Source organism: Megascapheus bottae, chromosome 3, assembly GCF_031878675.1.
Source record: "Megascapheus bottae isolate mThoBot1 chromosome 3, mThoBot2.hap1, whole genome shotgun sequence".
Taxonomy (NCBI): Eukaryota; Metazoa; Chordata; class Mammalia; order Rodentia; family Geomyidae; genus Megascapheus; species Megascapheus bottae.
In genome coordinates this window covers 3,704,745-3,725,656 of record NC_143511.1, presented here as the reverse complement: position 1 = coordinate 3,725,656, position 20,912 = coordinate 3,704,745, and the positions used below count along the sequence as shown (strand labels likewise).

At 38.8% G+C, this 20,912-nt stretch overlaps 1 protein-coding gene and 1 long non-coding RNA gene across 4 annotated transcripts; one reads left to right on the top strand and one right to left on the bottom strand.

The window, feature by feature from the left end:
- Nucleotides 1-203: 203 nt before the first annotated feature.
- On the bottom strand, nucleotides 204-20,352 carry LOC150064827 (uncharacterized). 2 transcript variants are annotated; one of them, XM_090329482.1, is made up of 4 exons: nucleotides 20,214-20,352; nucleotides 5,214-5,350; nucleotides 3,756-4,212; nucleotides 204-983 (listed from the first exon to the last, which is right to left on the bottom strand). In XM_090329482.1, the coding sequence occupies exons 2-4, from the start codon at nucleotides 5,277-5,279 to the stop codon at nucleotides 766-768; spliced, it is 741 nt and encodes a 246-aa protein (XP_090185608.1). In that variant the 5' UTR covers nucleotides 5,280-5,350; nucleotides 20,214-20,352; the 3' UTR covers nucleotides 204-765. The 2 variants fall into 2 exon arrangements, with proteins under 2 accessions (XP_090185608.1, XP_090185609.1); XM_090329483.1 differs by having other exon boundaries at nucleotides 3,858-4,212.
- On the top strand, nucleotides 1,218-5,357 carry LOC150064828 (uncharacterized). Of its 2 annotated transcripts, XR_016534835.1 has the most exons (4): nucleotides 1,218-1,383; nucleotides 1,582-1,694; nucleotides 3,610-3,932; nucleotides 5,049-5,357. It is a non-coding gene; the product is annotated as an uncharacterized LOC150064828 (long non-coding RNA). The 2 variants fall into 2 exon arrangements; XR_016534834.1 differs by lacking the exon at nucleotides 5,049-5,357 and having other exon boundaries at nucleotides 1,219-1,383; nucleotides 3,610-4,604.
- Nucleotides 20,353-20,912: the final 560 nt, after the last annotated feature.

The window sequence follows — 20,912 nt, the reverse complement described above, 5'->3', positions numbered from 1 at the left end:
TTTTAAAGTTATTTATTGCTTGCTGGGGTAAGCATGGAATTCTGGATGTCTTATTTTCTAGGCAGTGCTTTACATCCTTAAATTGTATCTTCAGTTCCGAATTGTTATATAGCTTCTAATTTGGATTTAATAATTTAAACATCATCTCTTTTCTGTTCTGCTTTCTTGCATATATCCATGTGAATTTCTTCCACTTTTGAATTTCTTGTTCCTCAAATTACTCTTTTATTTGTAGGCTCCTTTGTTGTACTATGTTAAGATCTAGAAGCTTTCACTGTTATCTTTCAAGTCATTAATCCTTTTTCTTCAAAGAAATCCAGTGTACTATTATTTTAAAACTTTTGTTTTACAAAATTTATGCCTTTTAAAATATTCCTGTGTTTATTTCATGGATACTACTTCCTTCCTTATTCCACTGAGTAATAAACATGTTGAAAATATTCTTAGACTGATCTCTACACCTACAGGAATTTGAAAAAATTAACTGTTAAATTTGTCAACATTTTCTGTAATGACAGACTTCACTTAGTGTTTAAATTGGGAGGTAGTTGTTGGGAATTGAACCTAAAACCTTTATTAGGCTTTTAAGAGTTATTCTTGCTTGAAAGTCCTTCTTAAGCACTTTTCTTTCTTTATATCAGTATTCTTTCAGCTATGATCATGGGTTTTGCAGGTTTAATCAAGCTTAGCAGATCAACTTGGATTTTTACACCATATTAACATTTCAATTTGACGATTTGCGTTAAGTATTGTATAGACTTCGTTTTAAGAGAGTAAGTTCCATCTTTTTAAACTATCTTGAGAAATAACCAAAGGCTTATGAAGTAGAGGAAGAAAAACAGGAGGCATGTCCTGGCTCTTTACAAATCTCTTCTCAGTGTCATATATTATATCTGTGGTTAAAATTCTAGGAGTGCGCTTCAACTTCACGAACCCACTCAGATATCTCTGCTGCAGATCCTGTAGATCCTGGAACTGGTGTTCTGAAAAGAACCACATTGTCAAAGAATTACATGTTGATTCAACCTTTGGTTATGCAGAGATGGACAGCATAAATCATAAACTTGAGTCTCCTTCCTTCTGGCACTTCCAACTAAAGGGGAAATAATGGTGTACATCTGATCTAATACCCTTTTCTAAGCAGTAAATTGGTCTGGCTAACTGGGTTCTAGCGGATCCTACAAGATCAGAGCAGGTAAAGAGAGTGTCTCTTCTTTTTTTTTGGTGTTTATACAGTAATGAAAGGTGCGGACGGAAAGAGAAAGACACACTGGGTACTGATAACAATAAGAATGAGGAAAATATCCTAAAATGAGGTACAGAAATGAGCAGAGTGATCAGAGCTACACAGACACTGTGTCATTTCTTTCAACATATGCTAAGGTAAGTCCTTAGTATAAAAGGGCAGTGGCAATTAGTTAGGATTCAGCTGTCTTCTATAATGTTTCAGAACCTACCACCTTGGAGGGGTCATTAGTCACTGCAATCTTTTCAAGGAGCCACTGAGCATTGGAAAAGCAAGTAAAAGTATACTGTATGTCCCTCTACTCGGCCATCATTTCCCCTTTCCTTCCTTGAAAGTCCTTTCCTGACTAAATATGCTGCCAACCTAAGATCCAAAATAAATGGCATCAACAAGAAGACTAAGTCTATAAGAAAGGCTTGAATGTAGAACTCATGGACAGAGAGAAAAAGTGAGTATAAAAAGGTAATACCGGGCCGGGAGTTTGGCCTAGTGGTAGAGTGCTTGTCTAGCATGCATGAAGACACAGGTTCGATTCCTCGGTACCACATACATAGAAAAAAGCCAGAAGTGGTGCTGTGGCTCAAGTGGTCGAGCTCTAGCCTTGAGAAAACCCAAGGACTGTGCTCAGGCCCTGAGCCAAGCCCAGGGCTGGCAAAAAAAAATGTAATACCATGAGAAAAACAGGAGGACATGTATATTTCTCATTACCATCATCCCCATGTGGTGACCACTCATGGCTCAAGGATTGAAAAGACAGAGCTCCTACCCCATCAGTCCTCCAAGCCTTATACTGGGAACGGCCTAGGATTCCCAAGTATCCCAAGTATACTTAAAAGAATGTCTTCATAACTAGTCTAAACATACAGGAAACAAATGCTTGAAGTCAGGTGCTGGTGGCTCACACCTATAATCCTAGCTACTCAGGAGGCTGACATCTGAGGATCATGGTTCAAAGCCAGCCTGGGCTTTGAACCTTTCCTATAGAACTATATATTCATCTACCGGCTTGCAGGGAAAGGTGGCTACTAGAAATAGAAAGAAGCTTTCTGAGAAAACTACTTCCTTATAAAAAGGAGATTGAAGAGGTTATTCGTATAACTCAGTGGTAGAGCACTTGCTTAGCATATGTCAGGCTCGGGTTTGAATCAAAGCTACCATACTTCTCCCAGCTTAGAATGTTATCATAGAATTTGAATGTAAAGGAGATGTTCTTTGACCATAAAGACAAAAACTACCCACGAACAATGGCTGAACCAGGATAGAACCTACATCTGTTTCAGCTAGGCAACTGCAATTCTAGCTACTCAGGAGGCAAGATTTGAGGACTGTAGTTCCAAGTCCTCCAAACAAACAAATCTGATAGACTCTTGTTTCCAATTAACTAGCAAAAAACTGAAAGTGGAGGTATGGCTCAAGTGGTAGAGCACCAGCCTTGAACGAAAAAGCTAAGGAGATTACAAGGCCCTGAGTTCAGAGCTCAGTACTGGCACAAAAAAGGAAAGGAGATGAGAAAGGGAGGGGAGGGGAGGGGAGGAGTGGAAACATGCTTTACTTCTGAAGAGTTTTTGTATTGATAATTTGGGGGTTTGTTTTATTTGGGTTTTTTGGCCAGTCCTGGGGCTTGAACTCACAGCCTAGACACTATCCTTGAGCTTTCTCAAGGCTAGCACTCTACCAACTTGGGCCACAGCACCACTTCCAGCTTTTTCTATATATATGGTATCAAAAGGGGCTTATGCATGCTAGGCAAGCACTCTACCACTAGGCCATGCTCCTGGCCCCATAATTTGTTTCTAATCACACAGAAAGATCAAATACTACTTCCTGTGCTTTTTATTTTCCAATACTGGGGATCAAACCTAGGGCCTTGCCCAGTAGGGCAAGTGTTTTGCCATTGAGCTAGGCCTCCAGCCTTTGTAAATAACATGAGGAAATTAGGAAACAGAGAAACACTTCTCATTAAAATTTATCATCCTATATATTATGTTAGAAATCTAACATTCTCTATGTGATCCTTTGCCTTTTATAAGTATATGTCTATTAATCTGAAAGCAAGAGCTTTCTTCCTTTTTATAGTCTCCATTGAAAGCCTTGATAACGATAGAATGATACATTTTGTTTTTCTAATCTCTAAAAAAATCTCTAAATCTCAGTCAAGCCAAGATGTATAGAAAATATTGCATTCTACTAATTTTAAAGAAGAAAAGGGCACCTATGGGGAGCTGTACAAATTGAGTCTCACTGGTCATTTCAAAAGAAGAATATAAGTAGAATATCTAAATAATACATCTCTCAAGAATTAGTCTGAAACTTTAACTTAGAAGTTTATCAAATTATTTCTATATATTTCATTGCCACTACAGCTTCAAGAAATACTGCTATGAACCTCAGAACAAACAATATTTCTCCAGGTCACTATTTGGTTATTTCTGCTTTGGAAAGCCACTTCAATTTGCAACAAGATTTCCATGGACTTTTTCCAAGTAGCCTCATCATCTATTTAAATTACCTGGTTCCAATGGGGTGTATTTGGGAAGCCTATCATCAAAGACCATCTGTGGGCGTAAGCCCATAGAACTCATTTTCCGAATAATAAATTGGGATACAGAACCAGGGTCCTTGAGGATAATGTAATGAAAACTCTGGTTAGAGGTCTCAAGTTGGACCAGTCTATGACAGGAGTCAGGCAGCCGCTCCATTGAGGGGGTGATGCCGATTAGCAGGCGCTGGTAGGAGAGTTCAGCCATAGACTGCCGTGACCTTCTTTCCTTTTTAACAACAGGACATGTATAAACAATTTCGGAATCTTCACTTCTTGCCTCAGTTCCATGGGTGCATGTCATGGCATTTAGGTTTTTAGCAAGTAGTTTCTGTGCTTCCTTAAGAGAAATGCTCTGAGTTTTTAGGAGACTTGATTTCTTGCATTCCTTGTTAAAAATATGCATCAATAAATATAATTCAGGCAGCTGTGAGAGAAATAAAAAGGAAAGTCACAAAACCCATGAAAAAAAATCATCTGGCAGATCCCAAACTCTGAAAAAAATAGGACAACCAATAGTCACAGAAACAAAAGCATTTGTTTTTAGAAGATATCTTTGCCTAAGTAAACCAAATCAGTTAGGAACAGGGAATAGAGAGAGCAGAAAGTTGAATCTTACTTAGATTGTGTTCTTTATGTATGTCATGTAAGCTCTCAGCTGCAAAATAAGCCAGCTAGTGCTGGACTTCAGAGTCTCTTAGATTTTTCCATCTCTATAATTCTGAGTGACTATCACAAAGGATAGCTCAGGAGGCAGTGACCAACTTTACTCGATTTGAAGAATACATTTCTTTTAAGGAAGGAAGGAAGGGAGATCATATTGATTTCAAACATCATCTGGATGTCTCAAGAGCTCAGAGTGGGAAATGCAGTAGAAAGGAGACTGTAAATGGTTGTGATTGGCTGGAATAAAGTTAGTGGTTTCATTTGTAGAGTGATTGGGGGTAGTTGTCATCAGAAGAAGAAAAAAAACAATAAATATTTTGGGCATTAACTCAGAAAGCCAAAAAAATACAACTCAGCTAAGAGCCAAAAATTCAGGATATTTGGTTGAGGATGTGGTAGAACACTCACATAACATGCTCAATGTGATGGGCTTAAGTCCCAGGACCACCATTGTCTGGCTCATTGCAATTTCCTTTCATTCCTATTGGGTTCCATTACAACAAGAGCAAATGCAAAGTGAAATAAAGTTAGCAACTGGCTCTTTAAAACTGATTACCATCCTTAGGAAAACTTGTGTATATGCTCATTCCGACTTAGAAGAGCTAAATTTTGCTGGGATAAAAGATGTTAAGTCATGGGGATGAAATTTTAGTATTCCTCATTGTTCCCAGATGTGTCAACCCATGTTCCACATTTTGAAATTGTATGGGTTTTGGATGTAGATTTTCCTGTGAACAGTTGTATGAAGTTTTAAGTACATACCGAGCATGGGTGATACTCTAGTGCCGTACTGAGTGAAGTCAAACTGGTGGAACTTGACGAGGACATATTTTTGACACTTTATTCTCTAACTCTTGAAAATTAAACATCAGGAAAGGCAAAATATAATCAGGAATCAGCTAAAATATAAAAGGAGGTTAGTAAACACATAAAAATCTAAAATTTGTAAATGGAATGCTTTCCTATTTTGTATAATTTAAATTTTTATTCTTTTTTCTCTTGGTCTATGTTTTACAAAATAATCTTATTTCAACCAACTGTTTTTCTGTGAAATGCCCTCACATTCTTAAACAAAATATATGTTCACACTTAGTGCTATTTCAATGAACCTTATATGAACTATTTAAGTAATTGTACAAGGAGATTTCAATTCAACAAGTTGCATGCATCTTGATCAATGTCACCCTCCCAATATTCTTCCCATCTTTCCAAAAGCCATCCAAACTCTAAAGTTATATAATTCAATATATTACATAATGCACATTGAATATTATGACTGCAGTTTCCTTGCCCCTCCTCCCTTCATTCCTTTGCCCTCTACTTGTAGATTGTCTTATTTTAGTGTAATATTTTCACCAACTTTTATTTCAACCAAAAACACTTTTAAATCATCTACATCCTTATCTAGGAAAAATGTTCTTTACCCAGGAGACAATGACCAAGACAACAAAACAATGAACAATTGAAATCATTTGCTTTGTGTCAAGTATCTCAAGATTTCCTGTTATGCTCTATTGATGGGACTGAACTCAAACCTCAGATGAAGGATTAAAAATAATTTAAGAATCCTCACAATTTATCTCATTAATGAGTGACAGTTAAGTCCTCTTCCACATTTGACCCTGGCCCTATTCTTGACTTTGACCACTAGGCAAGAGGCACTATATGAGACTGTGTGCGTGTAAGAATCTAGACCTTCAGAAACTTTGTGGCTTCCCTTCACATTCTTAGAAGGCTGAGCCATGTGGAAAGAAGTCGAGCTGCTTTTCTAAGAAAATCAGCCAAGAACCAGTTCCAACTTTTAGACATGTCGCAAAGTCACGTCAGTTCATGAAGCCCATAGGTACCTGCAGATCACTACAGCTTCATGGCCTACCCCAATGGAGCCTCTGTATTCTGCTGTTCTTTGTTCAGCTGAGCCTGGACAGAAAAATACCACCTCCATCTCCATTTAGAGATGGCTGAACTGGCCAACTTCAATTATGACTACCATAATATTTATTTTAAGCCCTCGGGTGTTATATAGTTATATAGTCATAAATACAGATGTGCTACAAAATATCCCACATGCTTGGCTCCATTTATCAGTGTGAACCTGCTATTGTAAATAAAGGGAAAACAGAGGGGAAAACATCCCTAGGTAGCTCTGCATGCTGTGGTCACTGGATGAATGACTGAGATGAAGCAGAAACACTCAACTTTTGGGAAGAGACCAAAGCAGGCATGGTCTTTCCTTTTCCCTGGAAAAATGGGAAAATCTGTCTGGAGAATGGCTCTTCATTCTATACACGGTTATATCCTGATAAATCTATCATAAAATAAAAATATTTCAAGCTGAAATGTGTCTTCTTCAATGATCCTGCTGACCACCACAGCTTAAACAAATTCCCCACTTTGGCATTCCTTACTTCCTCTTGTGGTCATGGGGGCTGCTGGGTGCTGTTGCTCACTGCCATTGTCCAATCTCCAGGGAGAGAATGTTACACAATATCACTATTTCAGAAGATCAAAACCCAAAATCTGAAGCATGATTTCTACACTGTATATATTGCTTTATAGCTTTGTTAAGGCCACATGAAATAAGACTTGACTGAGTTTTCTCTTTTTAACTGTTGAATTTTTTATTATCTTGAAGTAGTTATACAAGTTTTAATGCAACATATCAGTTTATAAGTTCAATGAATCTTAACCAGTGTCATTCCTGCCTTGATTATGCTTTCTTTGTATGGTTTCTGCAAAAGGAAAAATGTGCTCTGCCACGCTTCACCTAAAATCATACCAGCAGACAAAATCAGCAAGGACATAGTTAAATCCAATGATAATCCAGAAAATAATTGGGAAATCCCCAAGTGATCTTGTTTTCATTTGTAATGAAAGTTCATGTATTCATTTAAAAATCTAAGTATAGCTCAACAGTGGTAGTCTTTAACAGTTCAGGGTAGAGAGAAACTTACACTTTTCTCATTATTAAAAAAAAAGTCTAAGCAGGCCCTAGCAGCTCATGCCTGTAATCCTAGTTACTTGGGAGGCTGAGATCTGAGGATCACAATTAGAAGTCAACCCACACAGCCAATGTCTATAAAACTCTTATCTCCATTTAACTACTAGAAAATTGGAAGTGAAACTGTGGCTCAAGTGGCTATCTTGGAATATAAAAGCTCAGGAGCAGGGCCCTGAGTTTGAGACCCAGGACTTGTACCAAGGGAAATATAACTTTCTTTCTTTCTTTCTTTCTTTCTTTCTTTCTTTCTTTCTTTCTTTCTTTCTTTCTTTCTTATTTTCTAATGCGGCTAGTAGAAAATATGGGATCACATGAAGGCCTCTCATTTTACTTCTATTGGAGAGCACTGAAGTGTAAGATAAACGCTGACTTCCCAGGGTCTCAGGCAGACACTAAATAGAGCAGTAGACACATAACTAAAATCAACTTCTAAATGGATCCAAATTTCTAAAAGAATGTATAGAACAGAAGTTATTAGGATAATAAAGTATGTCAGGGCATGGAGTTTGGCCTAGTGGTTAAAGTGCTTGCCTAGCATGCACGAAGAACCGGGTTCAATTCCACGGTACCATATACATAGAAAAAAGCTGGAAGTGGTGCTGAGGCTCAAGTGGTAGAGCTCTAGCCTTGAGAAAGTCCAAGGACAGTGCTCAGGCCCTGAGCTCTAGCCCAGGAATGGCAAAAAAAAAATAAAGTATGTCAGTGTTCAATGGGAAAAATTGTCTTTCTTGGTGAAAGAATGATTATGAAAATCTATGTGCACAAACAAACTAAAAATGTCATGACAACAACGGAAGCTCTTTGTATCCACCCTAAACCCCTCTCCCTCCCTCCACCCCCTCCCCGCCTGCTCCCTTCTTCCATAGGTAACTATCTTCCAGAAGCTTATGTCTATTACTCTTCTTTTCTATATTTTTTCAGTTTTCTTAAATGTGTATGTATCCCTCAACAGCATATTGACATTTTTGCATGCATTGACCTTTACCTAAATAAAAGCACCTTGTAGATCTCTCTGGCAGATTGTTTCCCTCTTTTTTTAAATTTCACATTTTATTTTTCTTTTGCATACTGCTTCTTGTTTTTGTATTGGGAAGATTGATACAAGGTCTTCTTGCCTTCATGTATTTTTGACTTGCCTCAAACTCAGGATCCTTCTGCATAAGCCTTCCAAATGCTGAACTTATATTTATACACCACTATGCTTTCTTTTAATTGTATTTTTAACTATAGTAAAGTACATATTAGTATTATAATAAAACACATAAAATTGACCATTCCGACCATTCGTAAATATAATGTTCAGTAGTGCTAACTACTGTTGTATATTGCTTGCTTAACAACAGGAGGAAGCCAGGCATGGGTAGCTCAACACCTGAAATCCTAGCTACTTAGGAGGATGAGATCTGAGGATCACAGTCCAGGTAAGAAAGTCTGTGAGACTCTTATTGCCAAATAACTACCAAAACCAGAAGTGGAGCTGTGTCTCAAAGTAGTAGAGCACTAGCCTTGAGCAAAGGAACTCAAGAACAGTGCTCAGCCCTCATCTCAAGTCACAATTAGGAAGAAAGAAAGAAAGAAAGAAAGAAAGAAAGAAAGAAAGAAAGAAAGAAAGAAAGAAAGAAAGAAAGAGAGAAAGAAATGAAGGAAGGAAGGAAGGAAGGAAGGGGAGGATGGAGGGAGGGAGAGAGGGAGGGAGAGAGACAAGAAGGAAGAAGGGAAGGAAGGAAGGAACGAACGAAGGAAGGAAGGAAGGAAACAAGGAAGGAAAGAAGGAAGGAAGGAAAGGAAGAATGAGAGAGAGAGAAAGAAGGAAAACAGAACAGGAGATATTCTTAAACATGTGTCTTAGATAATTTTCTGTTATGTGAACAAAATAGTGTACTTATACGTACTAAAATGGTGGCCAGACATGGTGGTATACACTGTAATCCTAGCTATTCCAGGGAGTTGAAGGACGGCCTGGATTATATTTGTAGAAGTATCTAAGACAAAGCAAAAGCTTCCACAACAATAAAACCAAGATATCTTTGATATATTTATATAATGATATTCATTCCCATGTTTTACATGACTCAGAATTGTCTGAAACATGATGTGATGAAGGGTTGTATATGTACATTCTTGTGGAGCAGATTTCTACTACTTTATTTTTGAACACAAAAACTTTGTTCTTGGACCAGGAGTTTGGCCTAGTGGTAGAGTGCCTGCCTAGCATGTACAAAGACCCAGGTTCAATTCCTTGGTACCACATACAGAGAAAAAGCCAGAAGTGGTGCAGTGGCTCAGGGTAGAACACTAGCCTTGAGGAAAGCCCAAGGACAGGGCTCAGGCCCTGAGTTCAAGCCCCTGTAAGGCTTACTCAGTTGGCTGTCATCAGGAGGATCGAAGTTCAAGGCAGAAAGTTCCTGAGACCTCTTTTCCAATCAATAGTTGGATACAATGGGAATGTGCCCTAACAATACCAACATTGGAAGGGGTTGTTTGCAACTGTCATGTTAGTTATGATGGGAAGCTTGAAATAGGAAGATGGATCCAAGTGTAGACCTGAGCAAAAAGTTGGACCCTAGGACCAATGTAAAACAGGGACTGGAGGTATGGCACAGCTGTAGAGTGCCTGTCTAATAAACACAAAGCCCTGAATTCAAAGCCAATATGAACAAAGGAAAAGAAAACAATTATTTACCATGCATCTTGTACTTTTAATGTGGAAATAGAATGTTATTTATCAGTTAGAATGTACTTATGTATTCACTTAAATTGTTTAGAGGCCCTGATGTTTAAACTCAAGACCTCAAGTGCTCTACCACTTGAGCTATCTTCTCATTCCCTTTTTTTTGCTTGCTAGGAAAGTTGGTTTGATCCCCAGCACCACTGAAAATGAAATTGATTTTAAATTTTATCAAATTTAAAAATAAATAAAAATTTTAAAAAATGCAATATTTGAAAGCCCAAGTTTCTTCTTTCCTAGCCCACAAAGTCCAAACATATTTGTCTCCACACCAGGTCAGCTCTACCATGTCCTATTTCCCTGCCTGTGCCTCTATGCCCTCATTCCCACTGGAATCAGAGCTCTTCTTGGTGGCCTTTGACCTCGGTAGACAGAATACCATTGCAAAATGGTGATGAAAAAGGATAATGTCAATCTCCTAGTTCCTGTGAGAGTTAGAAGAGCTGCTGTCTGTTTCCAAGACAGCCAGTTCTCCAGAAGAGTTCTGAAACTCTTCAAAATTGTCCACTCTGAAACACATTCAAAACTGATTACTAATATAGTGGTGCTGAGGAAGACGCCTTTCAATGATATTCAGTTGCTATTGAGTAATTCATAGGTTGGTTATCATAAGAATGGGGCTATAAAAGAAGCCCATTCCTTTTTGTTCTCCTCTACATGGACATCTTTGCCCATCTATTTCCTACTACAATGGGGATACCTAAACATGTTTAAAACTATAGTTTTAGCTCAATGACAAGTTTACGCTTCTTACCAGTTGATTTTAGTTACACAGTTGTTTTGTTTTGTATTGTTTTTCATTATTTCCTTGCTGGGCACTGGTGGCTCACACCTGTATTCCTAGCTACTTAGGAAGCTGGGATCTAAAGATGGAGGTTCAAAGGCAGCTTAGACAGGGAAAAGTCTGTGGGACTCATCTCCAATTAACCACCAGAAACTGGAAGTGGCACTATGGCTCAAAATGATAAAGTGCTTGACCAAAAATTGCTCAGGGACAGTACCAGGCCCTGAGTTCAAGTCCCACAACTGACCAAAATATTTCTTTGCTTTCTTTGTCTTATCTCTTTCCCCTAATCCTCATGCAAAATAACTCAAGAATGCCTTTACAACTCAGGGTAAAGACTTTGGGCTCTTCTCCTTATCTCACTTTCAATGGAGGGACAAAATTATTGGGGAGAAAGCTCCAGTGATATAGCTCCAGCTATACCATCATCAAGTCCAAAGTTATGCCTCAGCACATACATCCAGAAGCCAGTGGGGCTTGGCTTTTTGCTTAAAACCCATGTTTCCTGGGTACCAGTGGCTCTCACCCTATAATCCTAATTACTAGTAGGCTGAGACCTAACAACTGAAGTTTAGAGTCAGGCCAATGAGACAAATCCATGAGATTCTTTTAGGTCCTAAATAGGACTCAAACTCAATACCTGATGCTTTTGCTCATAGGCTAGCACTCTACGAACTGAGCCATACCTCCAACCCCAAAGCATGAGATTCTTATCTCTGACCATCAAAAACCTTAAACTAAGCCAGGTGCTGGCAATTCATCCTTGTAATCTAGCTACTCAGAATGCTGAGATCTGAGGACTGCAGTTCAAAGCCAGCCCTGGCAGGAAAGTCCATGCGACTCTGATTTCCAATTAACCACCAAAAGCCAGAAGTAGATCTGTGGCTCAAGTGGTAGAGCATTAGACTTGAGCAACAAAAGCTCAGGGACAGTGCCCTGGTTCTGAGTTCAAGCCCTAGGATTGGCCCCAAGGAAAAAAAGAACAAACTGGACATGTGGCTCAAGTAATAGAGTGTGAGAGAAAAGCCAAATGAGACTCTAAGTCCCAGTATTGGCATAAATACACACAAAAACATTATCCTTACTCCACCTAATCCTTATCTCCTAAGCTAGAAATTATTTTTGTTTGGATAGAAACATATAGTCCTCTTTTTCCCTGCAAAAATTAGTAAATGTTTATTTCTTTTGACCAGAAACCTTGCTCTCATTTGGAAATTGGCATTTAGTTCATGTATCTGAATTTGCAGTTGAGTCATTATGTTATGTAATAGCATGAGGGACTCACCAGATGGGGCTGTTGAGAGTCAAAGAGCCAAAATCAAATAAACCAAATAAAAGTCAAATAAATCTCTTCCTTATAAAAATAGGGCTGGACAAAGCGTCCGGTACTTCTCTGAAACACAGCAGGGAACTGAAGGGCAGACCAGCAGGGGCCAAACTCACACTCAGAGAGCCAGGAAGGAATGGCTCCACCCTTGGAACCCAAGTTCTTAGCTGGGCCCTGCCCCTGGGTACAGGGTAGGCAAAGGAGCCATCCACCAGGCTAGCTGAGACCAAAGTGCGCAACTCCATCCTACCGCCCACTGTGGGGCCACTGGATGGGCTGAGAGCTAGCTGTGCAGCGGCACACAGCCTCTGGGAAAGGGCCAAACACCTGTAAAAGCTACAAACTCTGACCCAGTCAGCAGCAGAACTAATTTGGCTGAGAATCACACATATACACAGATTCCCAGAACGACCAGTCCCAAACCAAGTAAAAGACCGCCACCTACTGATCACAGAGTAAACCTACAACAACAGTCTTCAATGCAGCAGAAATCGCAGAGGCAAATCACAAATTATATAAATAATCAAAGTCACACACAAAACCCAAAAGGAAACAAGAGTGAAGGGATGAGAGAAATGTCACCATCCCAAGAAATGACACCTGAAGAGATATGAAACATGACTCTATTTAAGGAGATGATTGTGGACATGACTAAATAGATTAAAGCAGAATTACAAAAACAATTCCAGGAACGTAAGCAGGTAAATTACCAAGGAGCTCCTTGAAGTCAAAAGAGAAATACAAAAAACAGTATACATCCCTTGAAGAAAAGATTAATACCCTCACAGCAGACATGATCAGCTCAGTGTCCACAATGCAAACAAAAATGGAAGTATTAAGCAGCAGATTGACTGAGATGGAAAATAGGACATCAGGAACGGAAGATAAAACACAAGAGCTGGAATAGAGAATCATCAACCTGGAGAAATAAGTCAGAATTCACCAAAGAGAACTGAGGACCTGGCAGACACAGCCAAGAAATCTAACCTTCGTATAATAGAGATGGAAGAAGGGGAGCAGTTTTTTGTTTGTTTGTTTGTTTTGCCAGTCCTGGGCTTGGGCTCAGGGCTTGAGCACTGTTCTTGGACTTTCTCAAGGCTAGCACTCTACCACTTGAGCCTTAGCACCACTTCCAGCTTTTTTGCTACGTATGTGGTACCAAGGAATCGAACTCGGGTCTTCGTGCATGCTAGGCAAGCACTCTACCACTAGGCCAAACTCCCAGCCTGGGGAGCAGTTTTTGTTTTTTTTTGGTTTTTGGTTTTTGCCAGTCCTAGGCTTAAGCTCAGGGCCTGAGCACTATCCTTGGATTTTTCTCAAGGCTAGAGCTCTACCACTTGAGCCTCAGCACCACTTCCGGCTTTTTGTAAGTATGTGGTACCAAGGAATCGAACCCGGATCTTTGTGCAAGCTAGGCAAGCACTCTACCACTAGGCCAAACTCCCGGCCAAGGGAGCAGTGTTTTAATAAAGGAATGCAACCCTATTCACCAAAATCTTAGCAGAGAACTTTCCCAACCTCAAAAGGGAAAATACATTATTGAAGGCTTCAGAACTCCAATCAGGCAAGATCCTAGAAGGAACTGTCTAGACACATCATAGTAAAGACATTAGACTCGAATACTAAGCAGCTGATCTTAAATGCCTCAAAAACAAAAAGAGCTATACTACAATGGGAAAAAATTAGAATAACTGCAGACCACTCCACGCAAACACTAAATGCAAGAAAAGCTTGGAAAAAAATCATTCATGCACGGAAGACCAATAACTGCCAACGCAGACTGATAAATCCAGTGAAACTAGCATTTACATTTGAAGGAGAAACAAGAATCTTTCATTCCAAAGAGAAGCTATATGAATACATGCACACTAAACCAGCATTACAAAAAATATTAATCAAGAACAAATCGTAGAATGGCAAGAACCCCAATCAAGAAGCGATCACCTATAAATCACTAAACACAAAAGGGGAAAAAAAAGAGAAAAAACTCAGAAGTAAAAATAAATAATGACAAAGGACCCTAATTGCTTCTCCATAATTTCCCTAAATATGAACAAGCTGAACAATCCAATCAAAAGACACAGAACTGAAGACTGGATTAAGAAACAAGACCCACCCATATGTTGCCTCCAAGAGACCCACCTCACTGCCAAAGACAGAAGCAAATTCCAAGAGAAAGGATGGAAAAGAATTTTCCAATCCAAGCACCGGGCAAAAAAGCAGGAGTAGCAATCTTAATCTCTGACAAAATTAACTTCTCAGTAAAATCAGTACATAAAGACAAACATGGCCACTACATCTTAGTAAAGGGTACAATCCATACCCACAATATTACAGTTATAAACATTTACTCCCCCAACGCGGGAGCACCCAAATTCGTCAAGCAAACTCTCTTAGAATTGCAGAACAAAATAGACTCAAACACAATCATAGTGGGAGACTTCAATACGCCACTCTCACCAAATGGCAGGTCAGCTCAACAAAAGATAAGCAAAGACACCATCAACTCAAACGACACCATAGCCCAACTGGGCTTAACAAATATATACAGTCTTCCATCCAATGGTGAAACTTTATACATTTTTCTCAGCAGCACATGGAACATACTCCAAAATAGATCATATAATAGTTCATACAGAAAACTTAAGCAGATACAAGAGGCCTGATATAATCCCATGCATTGTATCTGATCGCAGTGGAGTCAGACTAGTTCTGAACAACACAGTAAAAGATTAAAAAAACATTCAAACACTTGGAAGCTGAACAACATACTTCTGAATAACTCTTGGGTTACAGAGCAAAACAAAGAGGAAATTCAAAACTTTCTTGAATGTAATGACAATCAAGATACCTCACAAAGGAACTTAAGGGACACAGCAAAGGCAGTTCTAAGGGGCAAATTTATCACACTAGGAGCCCATATTAAAAAGACAGAAGAAGAACATGTAAATAACCTAAAGAAGACATTGAAGCACATAGAGGAGCAAGAAAAAGTTAATTCTAAAACAACTAGAAGGACAGAAATAACAAAAATAAAATCAGAAATATCAAAGATTGAACTAAGATCCACTATACATAAAATTAATAAATCAAAAAATTGGTTCTTCAAAACAGTCAACAAAATTGATAGACCCCTGGCAAGATTAATTTTTAAAAAAATGAGAGTGGAGACCCAAATAAACAAGATTAAAGACACCACAGGAACAATCACGACAGATATCCAAGAAATTCAGTCCATTATGAATAAGTAATACCAGGGCCTATATTCAAAGAAACAAGAAAATCTAGTAGAAATGGATGATTTCTTAAATATAGTCTACCCACACTGAACAATGAAGAGGTAAGCAAATTGAACAAACGAATTTCATACGATGAAATAGTGGAAGCAATCAGGGAAATGCCAACCAAAAAGAGCCGAGGTCCAGATGGTTTCACTGCAGAATTCTACAAGACTTTTAAGGATGAAGTAATACCTATACTCTTGAAACTCTTCCGAGATATACAAGCAGAAGGAGCAAGACTAAACTCATTTTATGAAGCTAATATTACTCTCATCCCCAAACCAGGGAAAGACCCAACAAAAAAAAAGAAACTGCAGGCCTATCTCTCTAATGAACACAGATGCAAAACTCCTCAATAAAATATTAGCCAACAGAATCCAGAAACAAATTTAAAAAATTATACACTACAATCAAGTAGGCTTCATCCCACAGATGCAAGGCTGGTTTAACATTCGCAAATCAATGAATGCAATACATCATATCAATAGAGCTAAGGATAACAAACATATGATAATTTCTCTAGACACAGAGAAGGCATTTGACAAAATACAACATCCATTCATGTTGAAAGCACTAGAAAAAATAGGAATAAGAGGTACATTCCTTAAAATAATTAAAGCCATATATAAAAAACCTACAGCCAGTATTATACTAAATGGTGAAATACTGAAACCATTTACCTTAAAATCAGGAACTAGACAGGGATGCCCACTCTCTCCACTTCTCTTCAATATAGTGCTGGAACCCTTAGCCAGAGCAATAAGGCAAGAGAAGGACATCAAAGGGATCCACATAGAAGAAATTAAACTATCCCTATTCGCAGATGACATGATCATCTACCTGAGAAACCCAATAAGCTCCACTCCCGAACTCCTAGAATTAATAAACCACTTTAGCAAAGTTGCAAAATACAAAATTAACCTGCGAAAGTCAGTACCTTCTTATACGCCAACAATAAGCAAACAGAAGGCCAGATCAAGAAAATGATCACATTTGCAATAGCCCCCAAAAGAATGAAATACTTAGGAATTAACTTAACCAAAGATGTAAAAGAATTATTTAATGAAAACTATAAAAGCCTAACAAAAGCAATTAAAGAGGACACTAGGAAATGGAAAGACATCCCAAGTTCATGGGTAGGGAGAACCGATATAGTGAAAATGGCCATACTGCCAAAATTGATATACAAATTCAATGCAATCCCTATCAAAATCCCAAAGACATTCTTTACCGAAATAGAAGATATAATCTAAAGGTTCAGATGGAACAAGAAGAGACCTAGAATAGCCAAAACAATTCTAGGCAAAAAGATCAAACTCTACTATAGAGCCAAAATAATCAAAACAGCAGGGTATTGGCACAAAAGTAGACCAGAAGATCAATGGAACAGAATAGAAGATCCAGAAATAGAACCACATACCTATAGTCAACTTGTATTTGACAAAGGAGCCAACGATATACAGTGGAACAAGCACAGCCTATTCAATTATTGGTGCTGGAAAAACTAAGCAGCCACATGTAGAAAACTAAAAATTGACCCTAGCCTTTCACCATGCACAAGCATTAACTCAAAATGGATCAAAGACTTCAATGTCAGGCCGGAAACCATGAAACTGTTACATGATAGAGTAGGAGAGACACTGGAACTCATAGGCACAGGCAAAAAATTGCTGAACAGAATCCTAGGGTCACAACAGATTGGAGAGAAACTCAATAAATGGGACTACTAAAAAAGTTTCTGCACAGATAAAAGTATAGCCACTAAAGTAGGGAGACAGCCAACCAACTGGGAAAAGTTATTTACCAATAATACATCAGACAAATGCTTAATATCCAGTATCTACAGGGAACTGAAGAAACTAATCCCTCTCCCCCAAACCCAACAAACCAGTCACTAAATGGGCAAGGGAACTAAAGAGAGACTTATCAAAAGAAGAAGTTAAAATGGCAGAAAAGCATATGAGAAAATGCTCATCATCCATGGTCATAAAGGAAATGCAAATAAAAACAACCCTAAGATACCACGTCACCCCAACAAGAATGGCCAAGCTTTTGAACTCAGACAATGACAGATGCTGACGGGGTTGTGGAGAAAAAGGAACCCTACTGTGTTGCTGGTGGGATTGTAAGCTAGTTCAGACACTCTGGAAAGCAGGGTGGAGGTTTCTTAAAGAACTGAAAATTGACCTTCCCTACGATCCCTCCATACCACTTCTGGGCATCTACCCTGAACATCATAACCCAAGAGATGATAAGGACACCTGCTCAGCCATGTTCATCTCTGCTGTATTCACAATAGCCACACAATGGAAACAACCCAAATGCACCACTACAGATGAATGGACAGAAAAAATGTGATATATATATATATATATACATACAATGGAATTCTACATAGCCAACAGACAAGATAAAATAATGGCAATCGCAGGAAAGTGGATGAATCTAGTGTGAATCATGTTGAGTGAGACAAGTCAAGACCAAAGAAGCAAAAGGCGCATGGTATCCTTAATATGTGGCTATTGGATCCAAACAGTACAAGAGCGAGGACTCAATATTTGTGTACCCAATGCTATGGACATGGTATTGGAAATATAAACATAATTACATAGGCATAAAAATTTATGACTCTATAGACATAATGTTTTATTACATAGATTAATATGCATCTATGATATACAAACCGTCAGCCTAATTTTAATTATGTTCTAAAATTAAGTGCCAGTGATTATATAGAGAGATTCCCTTCTTGAATACTTGTTTGTTAAATACGTCATTTGAAATATGATGTAAAAATCAATGCTAATAAAGTCTTTAATAAAAAACTAAAAAATATAGGGCTGGGATGTAGCTCAGTGGCAAAGTGCTTGCCGAGCAAGTGCAACATCCTAGGTTTGATCCCCAGTACCAAAAAAAGAAAAGACAAAAAAAATAAAGTTAAAAAAACAACAACAACAAAAATAACCTGTTTCAGGTATTTTGTTGTAGCAATAAAGACAGACTCAAGTTCCTTAGGAAAGAGCATTAGAAGGTGCATACCATAAAAAAAATGTAAAGGAATTGGAACCTAGTACAAGATCTGTGATTATAGTTTCCTTTTTGACTTTTTTTTAAGCAGTCCTGGGCTTGAGCTCAGGGCTTGAGCACTGTGCTTGGATTTTTCTCAAGGCTAGAACTCTACCACTTGAGCCTCAGCACCACTTCTGGCTTTTCCTAAGTATGCGGTACCAAGGAATCGAACTCAGGTCTTTGTGCATGCTAGGCAAGCACTCTACCACTAGGCCAAACTCCTGGCCCAGTAGTTTGCTTTTTGGAGGCAACAATACTTGGTCTATACAATGGAATCCTGAAACGAAGGACCTAGACCCCAAAGTTATAAACCATAGTAGTGATGCTACACTTTTTAGTAAGATTACTAAATCTGTTACAGATTTCTTTCATAATTCCTATAACCCCAGCTCTATGCCCATGGATCTCCATACCTAACAATCTTTTCTTCTCCTACATCCTTTAACAACAAAGAAAAAGTAAACATCTGGAGTGAGGAGTTAGACCTCCATCTCATCCCCAGAGCATTGGTAATTAATCTGAATTGGCTTCTAGCCATGTGCGACAAACTGGCCAGGATTCACCAGCTGCAACCTTATGTGCCAGCTCAATAGCAGTGTGCTTGTGTATGCTCCTGGGCAGCCTGAAAGATGTCAGTAGGGCTAGAATTCTAGCCAATAGCATTTCATGGGCTGGGGTTGGAGGTGTGGCTCAGCTGGCCAATGAACAAAGCATCAGGTACAGAGTTTGATTTCCAGGCTCAGAACAAAAGAAAGAAAAGAATTACGTGGACCTGGAAGTGTTGCTCAATGGCAGAGCATAGAGACCTGTGTTCAATTTCTAGCACTGGAAGATAGATAGATAGATAGATAGATAGATAGATAGATAGATAGATAGATAGATAGATAGATAAATGGAAACCTGTCTTCACTTAATATAGGAATTCCAAGATTTCCTGGGCAGTCTATAGGTACTGTACCCGCTTAGGGACCTGGTGGTAGATAGACTGTGACCTAATTAGAGCCTTTAGGACTGACTGGAGTGGGGAGAAGTAATTCCTGTTAGTTTTAGATGGATTCTAATTTGGCCTATTGCCTCTTTTCACTATTCAGTTTTGGTTCCTGTGCTCTGGTTCCAATAAAGGGAAGATAAAATCTATCATCCTTTTATTTCCTCCCTTTAGATTCTCAGGTCTCTGTACTCACCAGAAGGGAACCTGTGGATATGGAGGAGAAAGGGGCACAAAGCATGGGGGGTGGGGAGGTACAGAGGAAAGGGCCAGGTGTCCATTTGGAACTGGCAGAGTTGAAGGAGACACAAAAGTCTAAGGAGAGGGCTGGCTTGCCAAGGAGAAGTGTGGAGGTTTAGTTGAAACCTGCTGAGTTCCAGCTTTCTGTGGCTAGTCTTGTAAATTAAAGAGCTTTCCCACCTCTGTTAATAGAAATGATCTTAAATACTGTCATCTCCCAGCTTACAAACCCCTCATCTCCCTACTATCCACCTTTCCCTGCTTCTCCTTGCCAGCCAGGCACAGATTGGCTTAATTTCCATGTTTTCATAATGTTCCATTTCTATATCTACAACTGAACTTACCAATTATCTTACAATTATCTGTTTATGGGGATATATCTCTGTCAAGAACTTTGCAATCTGAAATCCATGGCCGAGTCGCATTTAATCAGACCTAGCCTTCAACCTGAAACACATTAGTGTTAAGCACGTAGTAAGTGAGTAACTGTTTACTGTGACAGTGGACACTCTCCAGATCACAAAGAGCTGTGTGACACTTATAGTCAAAGGATTCTTTTACTACATGGAACATAGAACATGAAGGATGGAATGGCATTTTTTTCATGTTTAGACTTGAGTCCCATCCCTGAGATAGCCATGCATACACAAATATTTCAAACTATAAAACATCTGAAATAAGGAATATTTCACTCTGTGGTATGTATAAAGTGAAAACTGTGGACAAACTGTCCTGGAACAATGTCATTTCTCCTTGGCAAACTATCTTAAAATCATCAGAAATTGTGAACATCCCAGTGTGGGCTTAACAGACACAATTATCACTTAATTCTATACAGTTCTCTAGAGAACAAAAATGTTTTAAATTCTTGCTGTCCAGTGGTGATGTGAAGAGTCAACATAGACTACTACCACTACTATTAGCTACTCAGGAGGCTGAGATCTGAGGACTGCAGTTGGAAGACAGCCTGTGCTGTGGGATTCTTTTCTTTCTTTCTTTCTTTTTTGTGGGTTATGGGACTTGTTTTTTGGTGGGGAATAGGG

Coding starts and splice junctions, on each gene's coding strand:
- LOC150064827 (XM_090329482.1), bottom strand. CDS start 5,279: ATGTCCTCGTCAAGTTCCACCAGTTTGACTTCACTCAGTACGGCACTA. Junction 4,213..5,213: donor TAGAGTATCACCCATGCTCG/GTATGTACTTAA, acceptor TTTCTCTCACAG/CTGCCTGAATTATATTTATT. Junction 984..3,755: donor ATACACCCCATTGGAACCAG/GTAATTTAAATA, acceptor GGTTCTTTTCAG/AACACCAGTTCCAGGATCTA.